At 53.1% G+C, this 20,005-nt stretch overlaps 8 protein-coding genes across 8 annotated transcripts; 3 read left to right on the plus strand and 5 right to left on the minus strand.

The window, feature by feature from the left end:
- Window positions 1–42: 42 nt before the first annotated feature.
- On the plus strand, window positions 43–1,695 carry J4E92_001482 (uncharacterized protein; the record flags this gene model as incomplete). The annotated part of the gene is made up of 4 exons (XM_051492893.1): window positions 43–76; window positions 122–397; window positions 450–560; window positions 770–1,695. The coding sequence occupies 4 exons, from the start codon at window positions 43–45 to the stop codon at window positions 1,693–1,695; spliced, it is 1,347 nt and encodes a 448-aa protein (XP_051356124.1).
- Window positions 1,696–2,898: 1,203 nt separating this feature from the next.
- Window positions 2,899–4,984, minus strand: J4E92_001483 (uncharacterized protein; the record flags this gene model as incomplete). The annotated part of the gene is made up of 3 exons (XM_051492894.1): window positions 2,899–2,993; window positions 3,046–3,651; window positions 4,027–4,984. 3 exons carry the CDS (start codon window positions 4,982–4,984, stop codon window positions 2,899–2,901), a joined length of 1,659 nt encoding a protein of 552 aa, XP_051356125.1.
- Window positions 4,985–5,710: 726 nt separating this feature from the next.
- J4E92_001484 (uncharacterized protein) lies at window positions 5,711–7,511 on the plus strand (the record flags this gene model as incomplete). Its single annotated transcript, XM_051492895.1, has 2 exons — window positions 5,711–7,039; window positions 7,098–7,511. The coding sequence occupies 2 exons, from the start codon at window positions 5,711–5,713 to the stop codon at window positions 7,509–7,511; spliced, it is 1,743 nt and encodes a 580-aa protein (XP_051356126.1).
- A 324-nt stretch (window positions 7,512–7,835) lies between these two features.
- On the minus strand, window positions 7,836–8,834 carry J4E92_001485 (uncharacterized protein; the record flags this gene model as incomplete). Its single annotated transcript, XM_051492896.1, has 3 exons — window positions 7,836–8,265; window positions 8,315–8,750; window positions 8,804–8,834. The coding sequence occupies 3 exons, from the start codon at window positions 8,832–8,834 to the stop codon at window positions 7,836–7,838; spliced, it is 897 nt and encodes a 298-aa protein (XP_051356127.1).
- Window positions 8,835–10,777: 1,943 nt separating this feature from the next.
- Window positions 10,778–12,094, minus strand: J4E92_001486 (uncharacterized protein; the record flags this gene model as incomplete). Its single annotated transcript, XM_051492897.1, has 3 exons — window positions 10,778–11,313; window positions 11,390–11,954; window positions 12,011–12,094. The coding sequence occupies 3 exons, from the start codon at window positions 12,092–12,094 to the stop codon at window positions 10,778–10,780; spliced, it is 1,185 nt and encodes a 394-aa protein (XP_051356128.1).
- Window positions 12,095–13,106: 1,012 nt separating this feature from the next.
- On the plus strand, window positions 13,107–13,865 carry J4E92_001487 (uncharacterized protein; the record flags this gene model as incomplete). The annotated part of the gene is made up of 2 exons (XM_051492898.1): window positions 13,107–13,342; window positions 13,436–13,865. The coding sequence occupies 2 exons, from the start codon at window positions 13,107–13,109 to the stop codon at window positions 13,863–13,865; spliced, it is 666 nt and encodes a 221-aa protein (XP_051356129.1).
- A 519-nt stretch (window positions 13,866–14,384) lies between these two features.
- J4E92_001488 (uncharacterized protein) lies at window positions 14,385–15,456 on the minus strand (the record flags this gene model as incomplete). Its single annotated transcript, XM_051492899.1, has 2 exons — window positions 14,385–15,266; window positions 15,316–15,456. The coding sequence occupies 2 exons, from the start codon at window positions 15,454–15,456 to the stop codon at window positions 14,385–14,387; spliced, it is 1,023 nt and encodes a 340-aa protein (XP_051356130.1).
- A 1,184-nt stretch (window positions 15,457–16,640) lies between these two features.
- Window positions 16,641–18,832, minus strand: J4E92_001489 (uncharacterized protein; the record flags this gene model as incomplete). Its single annotated transcript, XM_051492900.1, has 2 exons — window positions 16,641–18,265; window positions 18,505–18,832. The coding sequence occupies 2 exons, from the start codon at window positions 18,830–18,832 to the stop codon at window positions 16,641–16,643; spliced, it is 1,953 nt and encodes a 650-aa protein (XP_051356131.1).
- Window positions 18,833–20,005: the final 1,173 nt, after the last annotated feature.

Below are 20,005 nucleotides of genomic sequence, written 5' to 3' on the forward strand. Positions count from 1 at the left end.
ACCTCACATCTTCTTTCAGTCCCCAAGATACCCAACATCACAATGTCTGAGCCCGAGTTTGAGCAAGCCAGGAAGGGTACGTTTGCGCCTCCATGTCTGCAACACATCTAACATCTCACAGAGCTCGTCTCCACCCTCGAGGCCTCCTCCCTCTTCTCCAAGAACCCCGAATACAAGAAGGCCCTCGAGGTCGTCTCGGTCCCCGAGCGCATCATTCAGTTCCGCGTTGTCTGGGAGAACGACAAGGGCGAGTGCCAGGTCCAGAAGGGATACCGCGTGCAATTCAACTCTGCTCTCGGTCCCTACAAGGGCGGTCTCCGCTTCCACCCTACCGTCAACCTTTCCATTCTCAAGTTCTTGGGTTTCGAGCAGATCTTCAAGAATGCGCTCACCGGCCGTACGTCATACCCGAGTCGAACGCATACAAACACCAAGCTAATGCATTACAGTCAACATGGGCGGTGGTAAGGGAGGATGTGACTTCGACCCCAAGGGCAAGTCTGACAACGAGATCCGCAAGTTCTGCGTTGCCTTCATGAGGGAGCTCAACAAGCACATCGGTATGTCTTGACCCTAGCGCGTCCCTTCACTTCAGCCTCAGTGGGGCATGCACCTTCAGCGGTTCGCATGCTCTTCCGACAGCAGACCAACGAGATCTGGCGGGTCTATCTTGCCTTATCTTCCCGTCTGTCTGGCACTGCCCCGTCGGCGACGTTCGCGCTGCTTTCTTGGTTCTCCACTAGGAACATTTCACTTACGTAAATCACAGGTGCTGACACAGACGTACCTGCGGGCGACATCGGCGTCGGTGGTCGCGAGATCGGTTACCTCTTCGGCGCATACCGAGCAGAGCGCAACCGCTGGGAGGGTGTCCTCACTGGCAAGGGCGGCTCATGGGGAGGCAGCTTGATCCGTCCCGAGGCCACCGGTTACGGTCTCGTATACTACGTTGACCACATGATCAACTACGCTTCAGGCGGAAAGGAGTCGTTCAAGGGCAAGCGTGTTGCCCTCTCTGGTTCCGGAAACGTCGCCCAGTACGCTGCGCTCAAGATCATCGAGCTCGGCGGAACCGTCATCTCTCTCAGCGACAGCAAGGGCGCTTTGATCGCCGAAGACGACAAGGGTTTCACCCCCGAGATCATCAACCAGATCGCCGCCCTCAAGCTAGAGCGCAAGGCTCTTACTGCTCTGGAGAACCACAGCTTCAAGTACATTGAGGGTGCCCGCCCATGGAAGGAGGTCAAGAAGGTCGACGTTGCTCTTCCTTCAGCGACCCAGAACGAAGTCTCCGAGGACGAGGCGAAGGCTCTCATCGAGTCTGGTGCCAAGTTCATCGCTGAGGGTTCCAACATGGGCTGCACACAGGAGGCTATCGAGGTCTTCGAGGCTCACCGTCGCGAGAAGAAGGGCGAGGCTATCTGGTACGCTCCCGGAAAGGCTGCCAACGCCGGTGGTGTCGCCGTCTCTGGTCTCGAGATGGCCCAGAACTCCCAGCGTCTGTCATGGACCGCCGAGGAGGTCGACGAGAAGCTCAAGGGCATCATGAAGGACTGCTTCGAGAACTGCCTGGGTACCGCCAAGGAGTACTTCACCCCTGCCGAGGGCGAGTTCCCATCTCTCGTCGGTGGTGCCAACGTCGCCGGTTTCCGCAAGGTCGCTGCCGCCATGCACGACCAGGGTGACTGGTGGTGAACAGTTCGCTGCTGAGCGGAGTGCCTTTTGTATATGATACCTTACGATACCTTCAATGTCCTTGGCGTTCGGAAGCTGGATGCTTCCACTTGTATATAGATACCTACATGAATAGAATCATGAAATACTTCATCACATTCTGCCCACCAAGCTTTACTTGAAACCCATCACCAACATCACACACATGCGCATCACCTTGCAACCGACACACCGGAGAAAACCGCACTCCAACCCTCCCCAATACGACACAGCTATCCAAAATAGACACGATCCCAAACCCAATCCTCAGCATTCACGACTCAAATTATTCATCACGCCATCACGTCACCAAGCCTCCTAGAAAATTACTCACCATAAAAAGCAATGCACAAAGTTTCCTAGTCAGGGCTCAAGCACAGTCGCGTGGCGCCCCTGGGTTTGCATTGCAGTTGCAGGACCCCTCCACGCGCCCACGCGCCCCTGCCCCGCCAAAAAAGCAACGCAGAACATTTGAATCCCGACCCCACTGCTCGTCCACGTCCACATCGAAGAAGAAGCAAAAAAGCCCACACGCCAGATGCGAGTTGGGCGCGATAGCTTATTACCGCTTTCGATTAGCGGGACGCCCGCGGCGAGGGAATGAGTTGGTGTTATGTTATACGTTTTGTCAGGGTGCGCCGGGATGGGGGGTGAGTGGGCGATGGGGTGGTACGGATATGTCTTGCAAAATTGTCACGAAGAACTGGATCCGTGATGATGTGCCGGCGCGTGAGTGTCGCGTCGCACCGTGGGCGCCGATGTGCGGAAAAGATGGCGGCGTTGGATAGGCACGGGACGGAAAACGGAAAAGTGTGAGGTGGGATGGGTTACCCTGTTTGGTGTGGTTCGATATCGGAGGGGGGAGGGGCGATGGGCGATGGGCGATGGCGATGTCGGGGGATTTAGGGTTGGGTTTGCGACGTTCGGAACGGAAGAGTTAGATTTGATGGTAGAGTGCGAGAACGGGATGGGTTGGGAGTGAGTATGCAATTTTCTTTGGGTATTGCATTTGTGTCTGGAATGCTTCGCAGCGGCCGAAATTCACTAATCTACCCGATGGTAGAGGTCTGAGTGTACACGCGCACAGCATCATCTCACATCCTCCATGTTGACATTGTATTGCCGCAGAACAATTCAGGTGCAGATGATATGTATTATCATGTAAGCAAATGAGATAATAAGCAATCACTCAAGTACAGTCGTCCATTCCCTCAATAATGCATCCACTTCATCCATTCCATTGCTCCCTCTGCGGATGTCAACAATCTCGAAATCATTCACTGTTCATATGTCAGTCACATAGTCCTTCGTCAGACGGATTGAGAGACATACACTGCTGTTCCGTCAGACGTGGGCTTGCCAATCTCGTTGGCAACACCTCATCGCCGACAAATCCGGCATCGATCTCGATTGTCCTACCCGTATTCTTCTTCTTTGCCTTTTTGCTCTTCTTCGAAGATGCCACTGGTTCAATCTCAAGTTCAATTTCCAAAGGGTCGGCGGGACCTCTCTCAGGCGAGTCCGCCCTGCTATAATTTTCTACACGGACAATAGGGCTCGTCAAATATCGCGTACGGGAACCATCAGGCGTTACGTGCACATAAGCGTATTCAGACGTGACTTTAGGCTCGGAAACTACTAGCGATGGCGTTTGAGCTCTCTCATCACCATGTAGTCTCTCATTGTTTTGCAATCTGGCAGCTGGAGGAGTCGAAGCTGGATCCCTAATTGGCTGTTCCCATTTCTCAGGCTCTCTTCGTCGTTGTTCTTGTAGCTGTGCACTCATATTCTCTCTCTGACGGTGCCCTCGAATCACAGATTGTTTCGAACGGCTCTGATCTGCTTCCATTGCTTTCTTCTTATCGTTCTTTTTGTCTTTTTTAGAAGTTGGGGTTACGGGGTCAACGACAATGATAGATGCAGATGGGCGGCGCTCCTCTAATCGATATGAGGCTGATGATGAACGGGATCTATCGCGGGCTGACTGCGATGGCTGTGACAATGCATATGGGCGGGAATCGCGCCTTGTAGTTGCCTCAACTCTTTCAGGGGAGCACATGGGGGTCTGCCGGGGAGGGTAGCCAGGCGCGCCCGTGTTGATAGGCGGCAGAGGGCTGATGCCGCCGGAAGGGGCATAGCAATATGAGGGCGGGCGGCCCAGCGGGTTCTGCTGAGTTATGGCACTGGGTTCCTCTCTTCTACGTGTCACTTCTCGATATGTGACTGATCGCCCAAAACGAAGGCCGAAGGATGATGAAACCCGGTCGTCTCTCGCCCGCTGATTCTCGAATTCTGTTAGTGCTCTTTCGTTACTCGGAGAGCTGCCGACATCTTCATCCTTTAGTGTCTCATCTCGCGTAGCAGATACACTAGCCTGGGTGCTCGTCTTGCTGATCCATGGCTGACTTTGTGTATCAGTGACATTGGCTTGAGATTTGCCAAGCAGGACACTGTCGAGATGAGAGCGAGCGAGAAAGTAGGATCCGATAGCCTTCTGATGGTGATCTGAGTGGTCATCGCCATTTACTTGTTCGGCCAAAGCCAGCTGCAGCGTCTCAATGTCTGCAAGCAAGCTTCGTACATGGTCCACGCATGTGGCAAGCGTATCGGGGTTGATTGTTGAGCCGATAGCCCCAGCAGTGTTGAAGAGGTCAGACGACGGATCAATGTCGTCTTTGTCCCGTAGCGATCGATCGCCATCATCTACAACAGTACTGCCATCGCTTATACTAAAGTTTCTCAGCGACTCCTCGTACTTCTTTGTGGCCTGCTTCTTGTTCTCAAGCAATTGCTTGATCTCTTCCCGGTGCTTCGCTTCAGCTTCGCGGTTGTACTTCTCCGATGAAACTTGATGGGCGTGTATGAGCACCTGCATCAACAGCTCCAATGTACTTTTGAGTTTATCAATCTGGCTCCGCAGCAGTTCGATCTTGTTGTCTTTGAAGGGCAACATCAGCCGACCCATTTTTCCTGGCTTGCCCTTGTTGATTTTCAGCTCAAGTTCCGTGAAAACCGCAAAACACTCCTTGATCGTCTCGTTCGCCGTCCTGACTGCATTTTCTGAAATCAGGTTTGCAGTCTCGTCTCTCTCGAAGATGGCCCCCAGCTCTTGGATGACGAAGCTTGTGAGCTTGACCTCGTTCGCGATATCCTTGATTCTGCGATCGGCAGAAGCCACACCATCGGCATACTGGTACAGCGTTTGGGACAGCTTCAAGCCTGCGCCAGCTAGCTGCACGACACTGGCGACTAGGCCTACCACCTCGGCCATGATAGAATTACGTGCAGCTACGGCAAGATATGGTTGTTAAGCATGATGAAAAAAGATGACGATGGCTTCGGTCATTGCGAAACTTGCAAGAACATGGTAACAACAATGCAATTGTAGTGTCTTCAGTCTGTTGATGCCTCGAGCTAAGCGGGCTGAGTTGCGGCTGAGTGGGCGGGGTAGCACGCCGAGCTGCGCTGCACGAACATCGCCCATGATGAAACAGCCTTGCCTCTCATTTCGCAAGCAGTCATCATTAAGCGCTTCATCTCGAGAACACTGCGAACCTCCCACGACGCGAGTAGGGCTCCGAACGGCTAACCGCGCGAAGCAAAGTTAGACCGCAAACTTGGATAGTTCGTTCGCAAGGTTCCCTCAAGCATCATCGAGCGTCAAGATCCCTGCCTGTCAGCCGTCTTTCCACTGATCGCCACCCGCTGGCTCTCCCAATTGGGTGCCACACTTCTCCTGCGCCACAGAACTACGGTATGATATCATGGGGTCTCCAGCGGGCAGAGAGGCCTTGCTTCGGGTTTCGTCCTCGATACAAAGGCTTCCCCGTTACTGACATTGACGCACATTGCGCATACTCACATACTGTTTGTTATACATACAGTATTTTCTTATTCCAGGGTCAAAAGCTTCGACCACCGTTCCCTAGACCTGCCCTCCACGTGCTCATCGTAATCGGGTCCCACCTGTCAACCGAATTTGGGTGTACTGCTGGCAATGGATGACGGTTTCCGACAACCTGCCAAACTTCAAAAGCGAAAGAGTCGCGAACGACAGGAACTTGAGCAGATGACCGGTGGCTTGAGTGGTCAACCCGCAGCCAATTCTTCGCAACCCATGTCCGGCTCCGACAACATGACGTCGGCTGAGAAGGAGAAGCGATCGAAATGGCGCATGTCCAATCCATTCTCTTCCAAAGAGAAGGCATCGAAAGATAGTCTTAACCCTACTCACAGAGAGGAAGAAAAGGAAAAGGCGCGCAGGGATGCCGACTCGGCGTATTACAGTAGCGAGCGCAGCAGCGCAGATCCGAGCTTCAAGAACCAAGCTCGTCCCATCTCCGGTGAACAGTACAACCATCCACCTACGAACAACCAAGCGCCTCCCGCTCATACGACACCACCGAACGGGCAACATCAGAATACCCTTGCGCCTCCCACGCAAACGCAACAAACGCTTCAAAGCCGGTCGAGCCATGAGGATGTCGGCCGAGAGACATATCGCGATGCCGGTTCGGGAAACATCGTCACCGTCACAACGACCACCACAACGACGACGACCACTACAACCGGTCCAGGTGGCTCCACCACTGTAGAGCAGCCCCGCGACAGCGTTGCTCCGTCTGAGCAAAGCGTACACACTTCTGGTCCCAGCCCACCACAGCCGGCTCCTCCTCAGCCGGACAACCACTACCATCAAGGCCCCGGTCTTTCAGCCCAGTCTGCTATACCTCAGAACATCACTCCTCCAGTGCCTATGAGCAACAATCAGCCAGGCAACAGACTATCTCCACAAGTCTCCAACACCGACGGCCCTTCGTCTCCACCCATACCAGCGAAGAACAACATACGGCATAGGGTAGAGCTGGACTCAGTATCGCCTGGAGTTCAGAGGCCGAACCCGATGGAGGAAGTTGTCAGCCCAGTCACTCCCAGCAGCCCGAACCGTGCGAACTTCTCCTACCCTGCGAGAGCACCGCCTCAAGGAGTTCCACGCCAGGTGCCTGGGAATGGCATCCATCCAGACCACCAGCGGATGGACTCTCAGCAACACCAGGATGGCATTCCACCCGTACCCCCAGTTCCAGGACAACAGCAAACACCACGGCGATCGAGCATCCCTCAAATGCCCGCATACCAACAGCAGCAGTCCGGCATGCCGCCCATTCCGAACCAACAACCATCTAGCATACCCCCTAGCCTCCAATCTGGCATCAACGCCAACAACCTCAACGATTCAGACCGCCCGGTTCCATACCGCGCCGGCCACGATCTGAACAAGCAGAGCACCATGGCGAACCTCAAGGCAGCAGCAGCGGGCATTCACGTAAGCACCCCACACACTACCACTCTTCATGCGTACATATACTAACACTGTTTGACAGGGCGCAGGAGAAACCCTTCGCGGAACATTCAACGACACATTCGACCGCCGCAACCCCGCCGCGCACGCCAAAAATCAAGCCGTCATCGACAAAGGCCGGTCGGAAATCGAGGCCGCACGCGCCCGCCAATACGCCGCTCAACAGCAGCAGCAGCAGCAACACATGGGGAATCACACATCGGTGTCACACTCGCAGCCACAAGGACCTACAATTGGGGCTGCACCACCTCCTCCTTCTGCTCAGATGAGTTCAGGGCCGTCAGCGGTACCGGGCAAGACGGCGTATCAAGGACCGCCGGTGTCTGGATCGCAGATTGAGGGGAGGAGTGGTGGAGGTGGCAAATTGAGTAATATCATGAAGAAGATGAAGGAGGGGCCTACTCCGAGGCAGGATGGGACTGCCAATCATCCTTGAGGGTGTGATTTGATAAGGGATTGTAATGCGATGCGATGAGTTTGTGCAGGGCCAGATACCATAGTGGATGTTTCAATACGATGATTGCAATGACTATATTTTACTTTGGGTGGAAGTGAGTTGAGCAATGGGTATGAATAACCTCTGAAGTAGCATGCGTGAAGTCAGAATGGAAAGACACTAGGCAGCGTTCCCATATATCACAATGTGCGAAATAGGGTCAATTGCATTATGATTCATTCATTTGACTATATTACATGTTCGTAGACTCGTAAGATGCATCATCCGCGTCAAGGTGACGGACACTGTAACAGTGACATTTGCTTAACCGTTGACGATAGTACCACCGTTGGCGTGGATAGTCTGCCCACTAATCGAGCTGCTGTCGTTGCTAGCCAAGAAGACAAAGCAAGTAGCAATCTCGCTAGGCTGCGACGGCCTGCCAATCGGCGCGGTGAACTGCTTGATAGCCTCGTCGTTCATAGTAGCAGGAATGAGAGGAGTCCAGACGGGACCAGGCGCAACGGCGTTGACGCGGATACCCCGTCCGACGTACTGGTTTGAGAGACCGCGGGTGAAGGCCACGATGGCGCCCTTGGTGGAGGTGTAGTCGAGTAGGTCGGGGCGGCCGACGTAGGCGTTGATGGAGGCGTTGTTGATGATAGTTGCGCCGCGCTTCATGTGGGGGAGGGCGTACTTGGAGAGGTAGAAGAAGGGGTGGATGTTTGTGTCGAAGGTGTGGAGCCATTGTTCCCTGTGTGTTGTTAGTAGGTTCTCGAGTACGAAGAGGAAGTGGTACGTACTCAGACAGGTCGTGGATATCGTTGATCATCATCTGGTAAGCGTGGTTGTTGACAAGGATATCAATGCCACCCATCTGCTTGACAGCCTCGTCAATGACCTTTTGGCAGTTCGCCCTCTCCTTCAGGTTGACGGCCAGAGTGTAGCACTTCTGTCCCTTCTCCTCTACCATCTTCTTGGTGTCTTGTGCGTCCTTCTCTTCTTCGGGAAGGTAGGCGATGAAGCTGTCGGCGCCCTCCATGGCGAAGAGAACGGCGATTGAGCGGCCAATGCCGGAATCTCCACCGGTGATGATGGCGCGCTTGCCCTTGAGCTTTCCGGCCGCCTTGTACTTCTCAGCACCTCCCTCTGGTGTAGGGAGCTCATCGACCTTGGGCAGGGGGTCCAGCTTGGACTCGAGACCGGGGGCCTGTTGGTGCTGAACATCGGGCTGGAAGCCTGTGATACCTGGTAAGTACAGGGAAGTCATCGAATGCTTGATGTTTGCTTACCCTGCTCGAACTGTCCCTTGTTGGACGACATGTTGTGTGGTTGTTTGTGGGTATCTCGAGATTAGAAAGAAGTATCTAAAGAGAAGAAATTGAGTGCAATTGTTTGACTCAGTGTGAGGATGGTGTAATTGTCGAAGCCAGCGCCGTTCAAAGTGGAACTTTTATTGACGTTCATGATTTCTTGTGACATCACAAGGCTGTCACGGCACGCTCATGTGCAAGAGTGGAGCCTGGTATGGTAAGAGTTAGGCGGAACATCACCGAAGGATGGGACTATTGAAATGTCCATCGACGATAGAATGCCATCGGTCGATGTGTCAACGCTGGCACGAACTGGTGGGAACGGCTAACGTCGCCTCAGCCTTACCCGTAGCTTTGACGCGCTCTTTCGCACGGCCTTATGATCGACAGCTGTATTCTTTGAAGGATACAAGAACCTCCAGCTGAGAAGAGGATTGAGACTGCAGCTCGGATTACTTACGAGAAACGCAGTCGGGGCAGCTTCTGAAGCAACCCCACCAAGCTCATCGGTCACGACGTCATCGAGTCGATCAGACCTGTAACACTTTCTCAGACTGCGTTGTGCTCGCAACCTTGTGTTGACGAGTTCAGTACCGTATTACGACCGACTGCCATCTTGACCAAACCCTCGGCGCCGTATTCGCAATCTTCACAACACAGCGATGACGCTGATGAAGCTATTCAGAGGTATGACGTACATCCCGCCCTAAAATCAGGGTCCAGCCGCGCCGCGCTATGACCGCATCCAGCCTCGCCCGACCACTCCGATTCCAAGACCCCTAGCACCAACGGCCATCGTAACTCGCTCTTGCATGGAACAAGCCACACCAAGGCCGTTTTGACAAGATACAAAGCTGTTAGGGTACGTCATGCGCCACGACTCATGTACCAGGGCACAAGCTTGTCCGGGTCCCTGCATGACGTGAGATAGACGATCGCAGCCAGATGCAGGGCGCTGGGCATGGTAGAACTTGATTTCAGGGACTTGGAGGGAATGAGATTGCGTGGACTGGGTTTGGGTCCTTTTGGAGGCTGTGGTATAAGATGGGGGTTATAGCACGACTTTGTGTATTCACATCACAACACCATTCAATTTATTCCAAGGTTATCAGCTATCAATCCTAAGAGCTTCCAACTCTACAACACAACCCTATCTCTACCTCAACCAACCCAAACCTACCAAAACACCTATCAACAATCATGCCTCTTGCCCGCCGCGCCGCTCCTCGCACGACTACACGTGCTCGCCCGTCCCTGAAGACCCGCCTGCTGGGTGGACGCAAGACACGCACCACCAAGCGCGCACCCGCGACTACCGTCACCACTACCACGACTACCAGGACCACTCGCACAACTGGTGGTCGCCACGGTCACGCTACTACTGCAGCCCCAGTCCACCACCACAAGCGCCATGCTACCATGGGTGACAAGGTCAGCGGAATGATGATGAAGTTGAGGGGTTCTTTGACTCGCAGGCCAGGTCTCAAGGTAAGCAATCGTTGTTCTTGATGAGATGTACTTGACTAACATTATGTAGGCTGCTGGTACTCGCCGCATGCACGGTACTGACGGTCGCAACGCCCGCCGTGTCCACTAAGCTTCTCTGACGAAAGCTACGAGAGAATTTCCTTTATTGTTAACATGACGATGAGTGTACGATAGGCATGGAGATACCCGATGTTCGAGCGTTTAGCACTTAATGAATCTCATAAAGTTTCAACTTCATCACTTTGAACTCAATCCATGTGTTGAACGCTGTACATTTTGATCATGATCAACAGCTATATGTGACCACTCCATGAAATCAGCCCTGATCAGACCTACTCTACTCAGCCGTACTCCCATGGGCTCGCATGTCTCCACTAAGCGTGCTTATGCAGCAACATCCACCAGATATTTAGAACGCGTGATGTACGGACACTCTGTCAGCTACATCCACCCATCTCGAGACCCTCAATCCTCTTCGGGCGCACGGTAGCCGTCAGGGCCTCGGAGAATCTTCTCACGGAGGTCCGGTCGACCGAGCCAGGATATGTACCAGGTAGGTTGACCATGCTTGATGCGGCACTTTGTGTCCCAGCGACCTCCAACAGACTGGTTGTGTTTCTCGTACTCGTCATCCAAGTTATCTCCGCGAGGCTTGCTACGATCCATGCAGTCTAGACACATTCCGTTGAAGTAGCCGAGCGTGTTGGACATCGCCTTGAGGACGGTGCTATCCCAGTCGATGCTACGGCAGCGATTGCACTTCGCAGTGTACGCGTAATCGAAAGCCTTGAGGCGACGTACGACCTGGCCGATACTGGAGTAGTTGAGGACATCGTCGACTGGCCAAGCATCGCACTTGGTGAGGGCTAGCTGGTAACGACCGATAGTGGCATCCCAGCAGGAGCACAGCGAAGTCTCGGAACGGAGGATTCTGCCGACGCGCGAATAGAGTGACTTGTGAAGAGAGTTACGGAGGCCTCCGCGGGCGTGGTTTAGAGGACCTGTTAATCAATATTGGCATTAGGAGTTCTCTGGTACATGCGTGTAGATGGTTAGAAAAGACAGGAAGAGACTTACCGACAAACATGCGCTCGTTAATGTGGAGGTGCTTGGGACCCTTGAAACCCTTCGGCGGACGCTCCTTGACGTGTCCAACATGCTCATAAGCGAGGTACTTGGTGACGCGCGCATAGCCGACAGCATGGTCGAAGATATAGCAAGGGTATGCGAGGGCTCGAGCAGTCGGGACAGTCAGGTCGATCTTGGCCATGTTCTTCTCGTACCACTTGTTGAACCAAGGCCCCAAAGTCTCTTTGATGTAGCCTTCTTGACGGGTGTCCCACAACGATATCGCATGCCAGACTCCCACGAGCGAGACCTTGAAGAGACCTAACTCTTCCAGTCGCTGTTCGGGAAGCTCATGGAGATGGGCGAGCCAGATGAGGGTACCCTCCTTGTTCTCCCCGTCGTAGTCGGATTTGGCGTCACCACCGAAGGTAAGCTCTGTCTTGTCCTTGCTAGCTTCGAGGAGAGCCTTCAGGTAAGGTGACTTGGTGCAGGTATCTAGACTGACGAGCAGGTCTGTGACGTGTTTGACGCCATCGTCATCAACCGAGCCGATGATGGTGATACACAGGTCAGACTGCACCAAACGTCAGCTAGACATCGCATGTAGGTACCTAGGTACAGGTGGCTCACCAAGCCAGCTTCGGTCGTGAGCACAATGTCCTGATCTTGGACTAGGGATACTGCCGGTCCTTTGCGGGCAGTGAGTCCTGGCATCGTGGACGATTTGCTGATGCGACAATTGTATCTGACAGAGTGAAAATCGGAACGTGTGTAAACACTGTAGACAGAAAGAGCAACGCTTGGCGTTGCCGCTAACAACACGCTCTCATGTGACTGGCTACAACGAAGGGCAGCGACGCCCACACCGCTGAGCACAGTTGACCAGAAGCTTCAAAGAACCTTGTTCTTCCAAATCTACGACTAGCTATCGAGTGCGCTGAAGGCATGCGCTATATTTGACACTGGTACGAGCATACCTTGACGCTGCAAATGTTTATAGGGACTTTGCCTTATTGCGTACAACCCAAGGATAGATTGTACAGGTATGTCATAAATAGAGTAACATGATAACCTAAGGAGATACTAGGTGAGAGATTCGAGGACAGCTTTGATGTCGCGACTGCAGAAGGTGAAGACAAGACATAGAGGCTCACGTCAATCAAGAAAAGAAAAAAGAACAGGCCTGCAGCCTACATTAACATGTAAACCTACCAGATAAGTGACCTAGCGTCAATGTAGGCTCTAGACCTATTCAGCTTTTTTCTTATATGAGGTGGGCTTGTACTCCGTATCAACTTGATGGCCTGTGCTTCACGGCCATGTCCGAGTAGAATGACGAGAGGCGGCCAATGAAGCAATACGCCATGTATCGTACCATGTAATGTCAAAATGTGTTGGATCCATTCCGGAAAGACGCGTATTGTGTAGTATTCTGGAGCCAATCCGATTGGGAAAGGGACGGTCCGTTGCTGGCGCTCAGGTGTTTTCGCAGTCTTCTCGAGTAGTATCACATCAGAGATGTTATCTCATAAATACGCTGCGCGTAGAGTGTATGATTTATCTTGGTGTTGATGCAAGTGATGATGAAGTCGACGAGGAGCAAGTCCACCCAGGCCATGCCCCACTAGCGCAATGATGCAAACCATGCAAACATCATCACCACCGAATCCACTGATCTCATCCACCCATCTCCAAATCCACCGAATTGGGATCCCACCACAACACAATGCCTCCTCCACGGCTTTCCCCAGCGCTACTTCGCGCGCGACCGCAAGCGAATTACCAATGTCTCCGCCGCATCGCACCCTTCCGCCGCGCATCAACCACACCACCGCAAAGCGACATAAAGCCCGTCGTACCCTGGAAAACACCAACCAGCGTCTGGTCACCCGAGAACCTCATACCCCCACCCAAAGATGGCGAGATACTGCTTGAGCGCCGACCAAACCGCGCATTACCACCGTATGTCCACCTTTGCACAACACCCATCCTCAGCCCATTGACCCTCCATCTACACATTCGTCTTCGCAACAACCCATTGACGCATGCTCACAGAGTCCCACCCCTAATATCCCCGCAAATCCTCAAAACCATGCCCCTCTTCATCCTCGCCATGACCGCCTGCCTCTTCGCCTTCTTCAACTACCAAAAGCAAGAATCCTCCGTCGTAACCGCAACCCTCTACGCGCTGCGCACAAACCCGCTCGTGCGAGAGCAGCTCGGCGACGAAATCTATTTTGCGAGTAAATACCCTTGGATTAAGGGCGAGATCAACCAGTTGCATGGGCGCATTGAGATTAGCTTTTGGGTTAAAGGGACGAAGAGGGCGGGAGAGGTTAGGTTGACGTGCAGGAGGAGGGGCAGGGGTGGGCTGTATTATACCAAGGAGTATAGTTTGACGCTGGAGGATGGGACGAGGTTGGAGCTTTATGATCCACAGGGGAATGCTATTGATCCGTTCCAGGCGATTGCTGTGGAGGAGTAGGGGGGTTACTGGAGATGCTGTGGTTGTTGTGGGGAGAAAGAGCAGAACTTGTTTGCGCTGTATGAGTGCGTCTCAAGGGTCGAGGCTACAAAGGCTGTCAGCTCGCCACGTCCTGGCTGGTAGCAAGCACTTTCGCAAAGCACCAAGTCAGGAAAGATCAGCGAACTCTCACGCTGTGTACCATATGTAAATATATATGCACATCACATATCACTAAGATGCAGTGACGGACCTAGTCATGGAATAGCAATACTAGATATTGCTAAGAGAGGAGTGAATGCTAGTAAGAACCCTAGAAAAGAAAGTAGCGTTTCCAATGAAGGAAAGCTCGCTCGACAGATAGGCGTCTTTCTGGAGCGTCAATGATAGTAGTCTCAATGTGCCAAACGCCAATGCCGCGTGTAACAGTATGCTGATGTAAGAACTTAAAGAAAAGAAAAGAAAAGAAAGTGGTATCATAGTAATCGTACTCCATCCTCACAACTACCCCCGTACCCCTGCAAGTCCAGTCCAGTCCACCTAGAACTTCTCGTAATCCGCCTCGGGCCTCCTAACACTGGGATGATGGGCCAGATTCGGCTTAACAAGATGAGCAAACTGCGGGTTGACATTCAACGGATAGCTAATCTCAGGCATGCGCGCAGTCTCCTCCTCCTGCTCCTCGCGCTGGCGCTGCCAGAACTTCTTCCGTGCGGGCTCGCCCGACGTGGTGCGCGAGTAGATGGAGCTGGAAGGGCGGTGCGAGAAGAAGCTGGGTTTAGCGGGTGACTGGCTGTGGTAGGAAGGGAGGAAGGACTGGCGGGCGTTGCGGAAGGCGCGGAGGGGGCTGAAGTCGAATTGCGAGAGGCGGTTTGGGTCTTCCTTGGTGGGAGAGGGGACTTGAGGGGAGCCGCAGTCGACGGGTGGGGTGCCTGTGCGCATCGGGGGTGGGCTGTTGTTGAAGTTGCTGCGCGAGGAGGTGCTGCCTGTGTGGTGGGTGGTGATGGTGAAGGCTTTGTGCTTGGGGTCGTATTGGGATTGCGTCTCGGCATCCTCGTGGAGGGTCATGGCTCCTCGTGAGCGGACCATGCGGGCGGTGATTCGCCGAGACTTGTCGCGGAAGACGAAGCTCGCGACGATGTTGAAGAAGCCGATGACGATGGCTAGGATGCCAGAGGCAACGAGTAGGCGCCAGAAAGGGAGAGTGAGCGACTCTTGGCTTGTGGCTTCCTTGTTCATGTTACCGAGCATGTTGAGCCCGACTATCATCATCGCGCAACCCAGGGTGACGAAGCCATGCGAGGGGCTCAGGAGTGGCCAGTTGCGGGCGTAGAAGTTGCGGAATAGCGAGCACTCTGAGACGATGAAGAAGAGTCCGGCGATTGCGGTGATCACATGGCTCGTGGCATCGAAGAAGAAGAACTGCATATGTGAGCTTTTGCGAGTCTCAGGAGTAGATTTCTAGACGTACCTTGGAGATGATAAAGGTCTTCACCAGCATGACCACACTGCTGGCGACCACGGAAGCAAGAGCAATGATGTTCAGACCGCGCAGAACGTTAAGGATGATGTAGCCCGGACCAGCCAGGTGTTCGGCTGAGAGAAGCGCCATTTCGTTCGTGTAGAGTGAGAGTCGTAGGATACTGAATCGTCCAAGTTCGTAGAGAGATACAATTGGTCTGTCCAGCAGTCGCGTCGAGCGTAGGGGTAAAGAAGAGAGAGAGAGCGTATAGATTGAACAAGTTAAGTTTACGAAGATAAAGGTAAAAGGGAATGTCCCACGCCGTCAAGGCAGCACGCCTTCAACAATAGTAACAATAGCGAACAATAGAGACGTGAAGACTGAAGTAAAATGGAGAAGCAAGACCCCAAGGTGAAGGAGGAGGGGAGCCTCAGGACATAATTCGCCGCTAGCCTGACCTGCCCATAGTCGCGAACCTTACAATAGAATCCAATATCGACCATCGCGCTGGGAAGGCTCGTCGCCTCACCTTCGAGTGGCCCAAACGACTCCAGCGACCGTAGTCGCGCCCGTACTACCGGCCCATGTGAAACGCTCCCCGCTAGACTCGGCGGGAACGGCACTGCGAGAGGGCGGCCCAGTCAATCATTTCGCAGCGAGCAGACTCGGCTGCGAAATTATTGCGAGGCATCGTACAGGGTCAACGTGGGGTTTTGGCATCCAGCCGATGAGGCGCGGTTTGGTCGAGGTGTGGCAGTCGCGTAATGATTGGTGTTGACGCCTTGAAACGCGCTCGCGTAGCCGCAAGGGCCGTGTTTCAGAGCTAGAAACATCCGCACGCCATGGGCTGCACCACCGCGGGCGGCAAGACATAAGCGGGCCTTCAATCGTTGGTAGCCCGTCCGTCCAATGTGAGGCGCCACAGTCTGGGAGTCGTTGTTTTGGGGTGCTTGCAGTGGAGATGGAAGGCGCGAGACTGGCGGGTACACAGGGCGCCAAGCGAGGGTCTGTCAGCAACGGAAGTTTGTTCGAAGTGCGCTCCACATGCTCGTCCTTGATCAAACCATGATCGGCTTCTAGAGTCGTGTAAAGGGCCGGAGACAAGATGTTTAGTCACCACAGAGGATGTATGGGTCACACATGCCCAATCGATGGTAAGGAAATATAATCATATTGCAGTCCAAGAACGATAGGGTATAATGCGGTAAAAGATCATACAGTGCGCCGAGAACCGATGGTTCAGTTGATGGTGAGCTCTCCCCCAAACACTTTGCCCACTCGATATGCCTGCCGCGACCGGGGCAGTCGACCATTAACCTATAAAGATTGTCAGTTCATTGCTCTCTTGGCCTGAAAGACTGGGTATGGTGACTTACCAACGTGGTATTCCGAAAAACCAGCTCGTTGCCGTCACTGAAAGGGCGAGTATTGGTCGGAAGATTGAAGACCTGTAACAAAGACTGGTTCTCATCGCGATCGTTCAGAGCAGAGTTGCGATCCGCCGTCGATCTCTCCGTTGTGTGGTGAGGCTTCCATGCACCTTCGCTTTCATCATGAATATCCTCCCGCCCGTATTTTCGCACGTGTGCCAAACGCCAGTTCGCGCCAAAGAATTGCTTCCGTGATGGCCTGGCCTTGATCTCTTCAATCTTTGCAGCCTTCTCTTCCGAAGTCATGGTCTCAATGGAGGGCACTGTGTTGGGCGAATATGCACTACGGAAGTCCGTTCCGCGTTGGGCCTCCAGATCGTCGGAAGGCGCCCTTGTTGGACGTGAGACAGTAGCACGCTCGAACGGGTTGAATCCTGGTTCAGCATCTGTAGTAACCTCCTTCATCAATGGTGGCGGTAGGTAATCGTGAGTTATAGCATTCCGACGGCTTGGTGCACTCTTGATAGCTCTGGTAATTCTTCTCTTGGGTTGAGTTGGTTGTTCATCCTGGATTTCCTCGTGTTGCACGACATTGTCCGATGCAGCACGCTGTAGTGTGCTCTTCCTAGCCTTCCCGTGACCGTCCTGGGGTCCCGGTACTGGAGCCAAAGGAAGATACTCGTGGTACTCTTCTTCGTATTTCGCCCTATTGGCTGTGCTGGTGAAGTTGTACACAACCCGTTCATATGGCCGTCCTGAAGGCTTCACGCCGTAGAACTCAGGTTGATGGGAGAGAACTGACTTAAGACTCTTCTCCCAGGCGCCTTGGCCTTTGTTCAAGTAGGAGAATCTCAAAGCCAGCCAGTCGATTATCTCCAACGCGGTCATACCTGTGCCTTGTGCACACACCAAGGCTATCCTAGCTAAATCGCGGTTTGTGTGACGCTTCGTTGGTATAGACGGACCTGAGTGTGCTTCGGTTGGGCTTTCAGAGATAATGGAATCTCTTTCAACCGTCTCATTCGACTTTGAAACCGCTGACTCTTGTTCCTCGGCCGCTGCAGGGGCAGCTCGATCCGGCAAACCATTGGTAGAAGGGTGCTTAGGCGACATGTGCGTACCCACTTGGGTAGGTTCAGGAACAGTGGATGCCGGATTCCGAGATTCGTTTTCTCCCAGCAGATCTGAACTATGTGTTGAGCCGGAACGAAAAACATGCGGACCGGACATTCCTGCTAAGTCGTCGAGATCTGACGTCTCAGCGGGTTGGACAGAGCGCTCTCGCGGCTGATTGACCCGTGATACTGATGCGCTGTTGGACGATGAACTTTCCAGGTTTATCTCATTGAGTCTTGAAATCGTCTTCTGGCCAAGAGTTTCAGCATTCGACCAAATTCCCATCGGCGCACTCCGCTCAAGTGAGGTGTTTTGTGACGCGACCAAGACATCTGGAGCTGGAGTATCTGCGGAAGATAAGCCAGGCAGATCATCGTCACGAATCTTTCCTATATCCGGCAGGATGTTTGTCCGATCCGGGTCGAACCAGGGCATGGAGCTGGTTTTGGCTGTTGTTGAACTAGGCTTATCCTCTGACATCGGCGGAACATGTGTTGAGGAAACTATTTCCACTTCATGATCACCTAATCTTGCAGCTGATGGATGACTGATCAAATTTGACGAGCTCGTTGGTCTGAGTGATGCATGACGACGAGCGGTGTCGACATCCGGAGTCTCAGGTATCTCTTGTCGGCCCTTTTCTGCAATACGTAATTTTGTGCGACAACCGGGACTATACATCGATCAGACTTGTCTGGAATAAAACATGTACCCACGTACCACTGAGCATCTTTCTCTCCGGCCTTGACTAATGCGGTCTGTTTTCGACAGCCCGAGCAAAGAGCTGTGAAGGGGACCTGGTTTTGGGTGTGGCCCAGATAATCGAGGGCCAATGCATACTCATCATCTTGAGTAGAAGTGTCCTGTTGGGACACACGGGCGTTAGGGAGTTTTTCTAATGAATGCTCGGGTATAGAACTGTCAAACTGGCTCGACCGTTGTGATGGTGTGTTCGGAATCTCTGTACGCTCGAGCAGCTTTAGTTCAAGTGGCTGAGATGTGCCCACAAGATCCTTGGGTTTATTCAGGTTGACAGACATGGCAGCACTCGGAGTGGTTAGGGCGATCTCAGGCTCCACACGCTTTTCAGGAATGACCTCTGGGACACGATCGGGCGCGGCATTTGGAGCTCGGTGGGCGAATCTCGGTTTCAACAATTCTCTCACGACAGAGTGACTAGCGGGGGCCGGTGCTAGGGACACGCTAGAAGGTTTACGTGTTCCGATATCACTCAAGCATGCTGAGCATCGCCATTGTAGCCTGTCTTCTTTAGCCTTTATTTATCACGAAGGTGTGAGCACCTTACGCATCAGTACCCGGGGCGAGCGGAGGCTTTCGACAGCTATCATGGTATGATCTAGAGCATCCCGAGCATGCGACTATCGGGTTATAGCTCGTGGCACTGGATTTATCACAGATGAGACAGGTAGCTTTAGGAAATGAACCGGACTTCAAGGGCTTTCTTGATTGAGATACATGGCGTCTTCCTGAGATATCGCGGGCGTTCCGGTTTACATGTGGTTGAGGAACAGTTGGTCCTGGGAACGATTTGGAGACCGGTATTATGCCCGCGTTCCGGTTGCTTTGCGCAGTCGAGGTGGCTACAACGTGTTCACTAAAGCTATAGTACTCGTCAGTATGGTTAAGTATTCCTCAACATCCTCCATACCTGTGCGTGACTGCGCTAGGGTCAGTCGAAAGACCTGCCTTTCGAATCGTTGAGTTGGGCTTGCCGGATGTTGTACGTTGACGCTTCAGTGGAGGCGGTGATATCACACTCTTTCGGCGCGGCTGTGCGTGACTTTGGCTCAAGGTGGGAGGCTTCTCTGAGACTTCCTTGTCGACAATGCCAGGCCGATCATGATGTGGCAGCTTGAGACGAGGTTCAGAAGGCGCCTGTTGTTCGCTCTCATGATGTTCCATTTGAAATGTTGGACGGAGGTAGAAGGCTAGCACCTGCAATAGTACATGAATATTAGCGGGTACTTTTAAATCATCGTTGAAAAAGTCAATCGACAATGAACGAGGTGGATCCGTTCTGTTCAGTTTGTTTGTTGCATGGCAGCATTTCGCTGCACTGGAGGCTTCCACTTTGTTTCTTCAACGGGCAAGCACGCGCAAACAGTGAAGGCCGCGACATACTAGGCCACGCAGCAGGCGCAAAGGCAAACCATCTCAGTGTTCTCAGCGATCTAACCTTTTACCAATGGTCA

The sequence above is a fragment of the Alternaria infectoria genome (assembly GCF_024043175.1).
Source record: "Alternaria infectoria strain BMP 0036 chromosome Unknown scaffold_2, whole genome shotgun sequence".
Taxonomy (NCBI): Eukaryota; Fungi; Ascomycota; class Dothideomycetes; order Pleosporales; family Pleosporaceae; genus Alternaria; species Alternaria infectoria.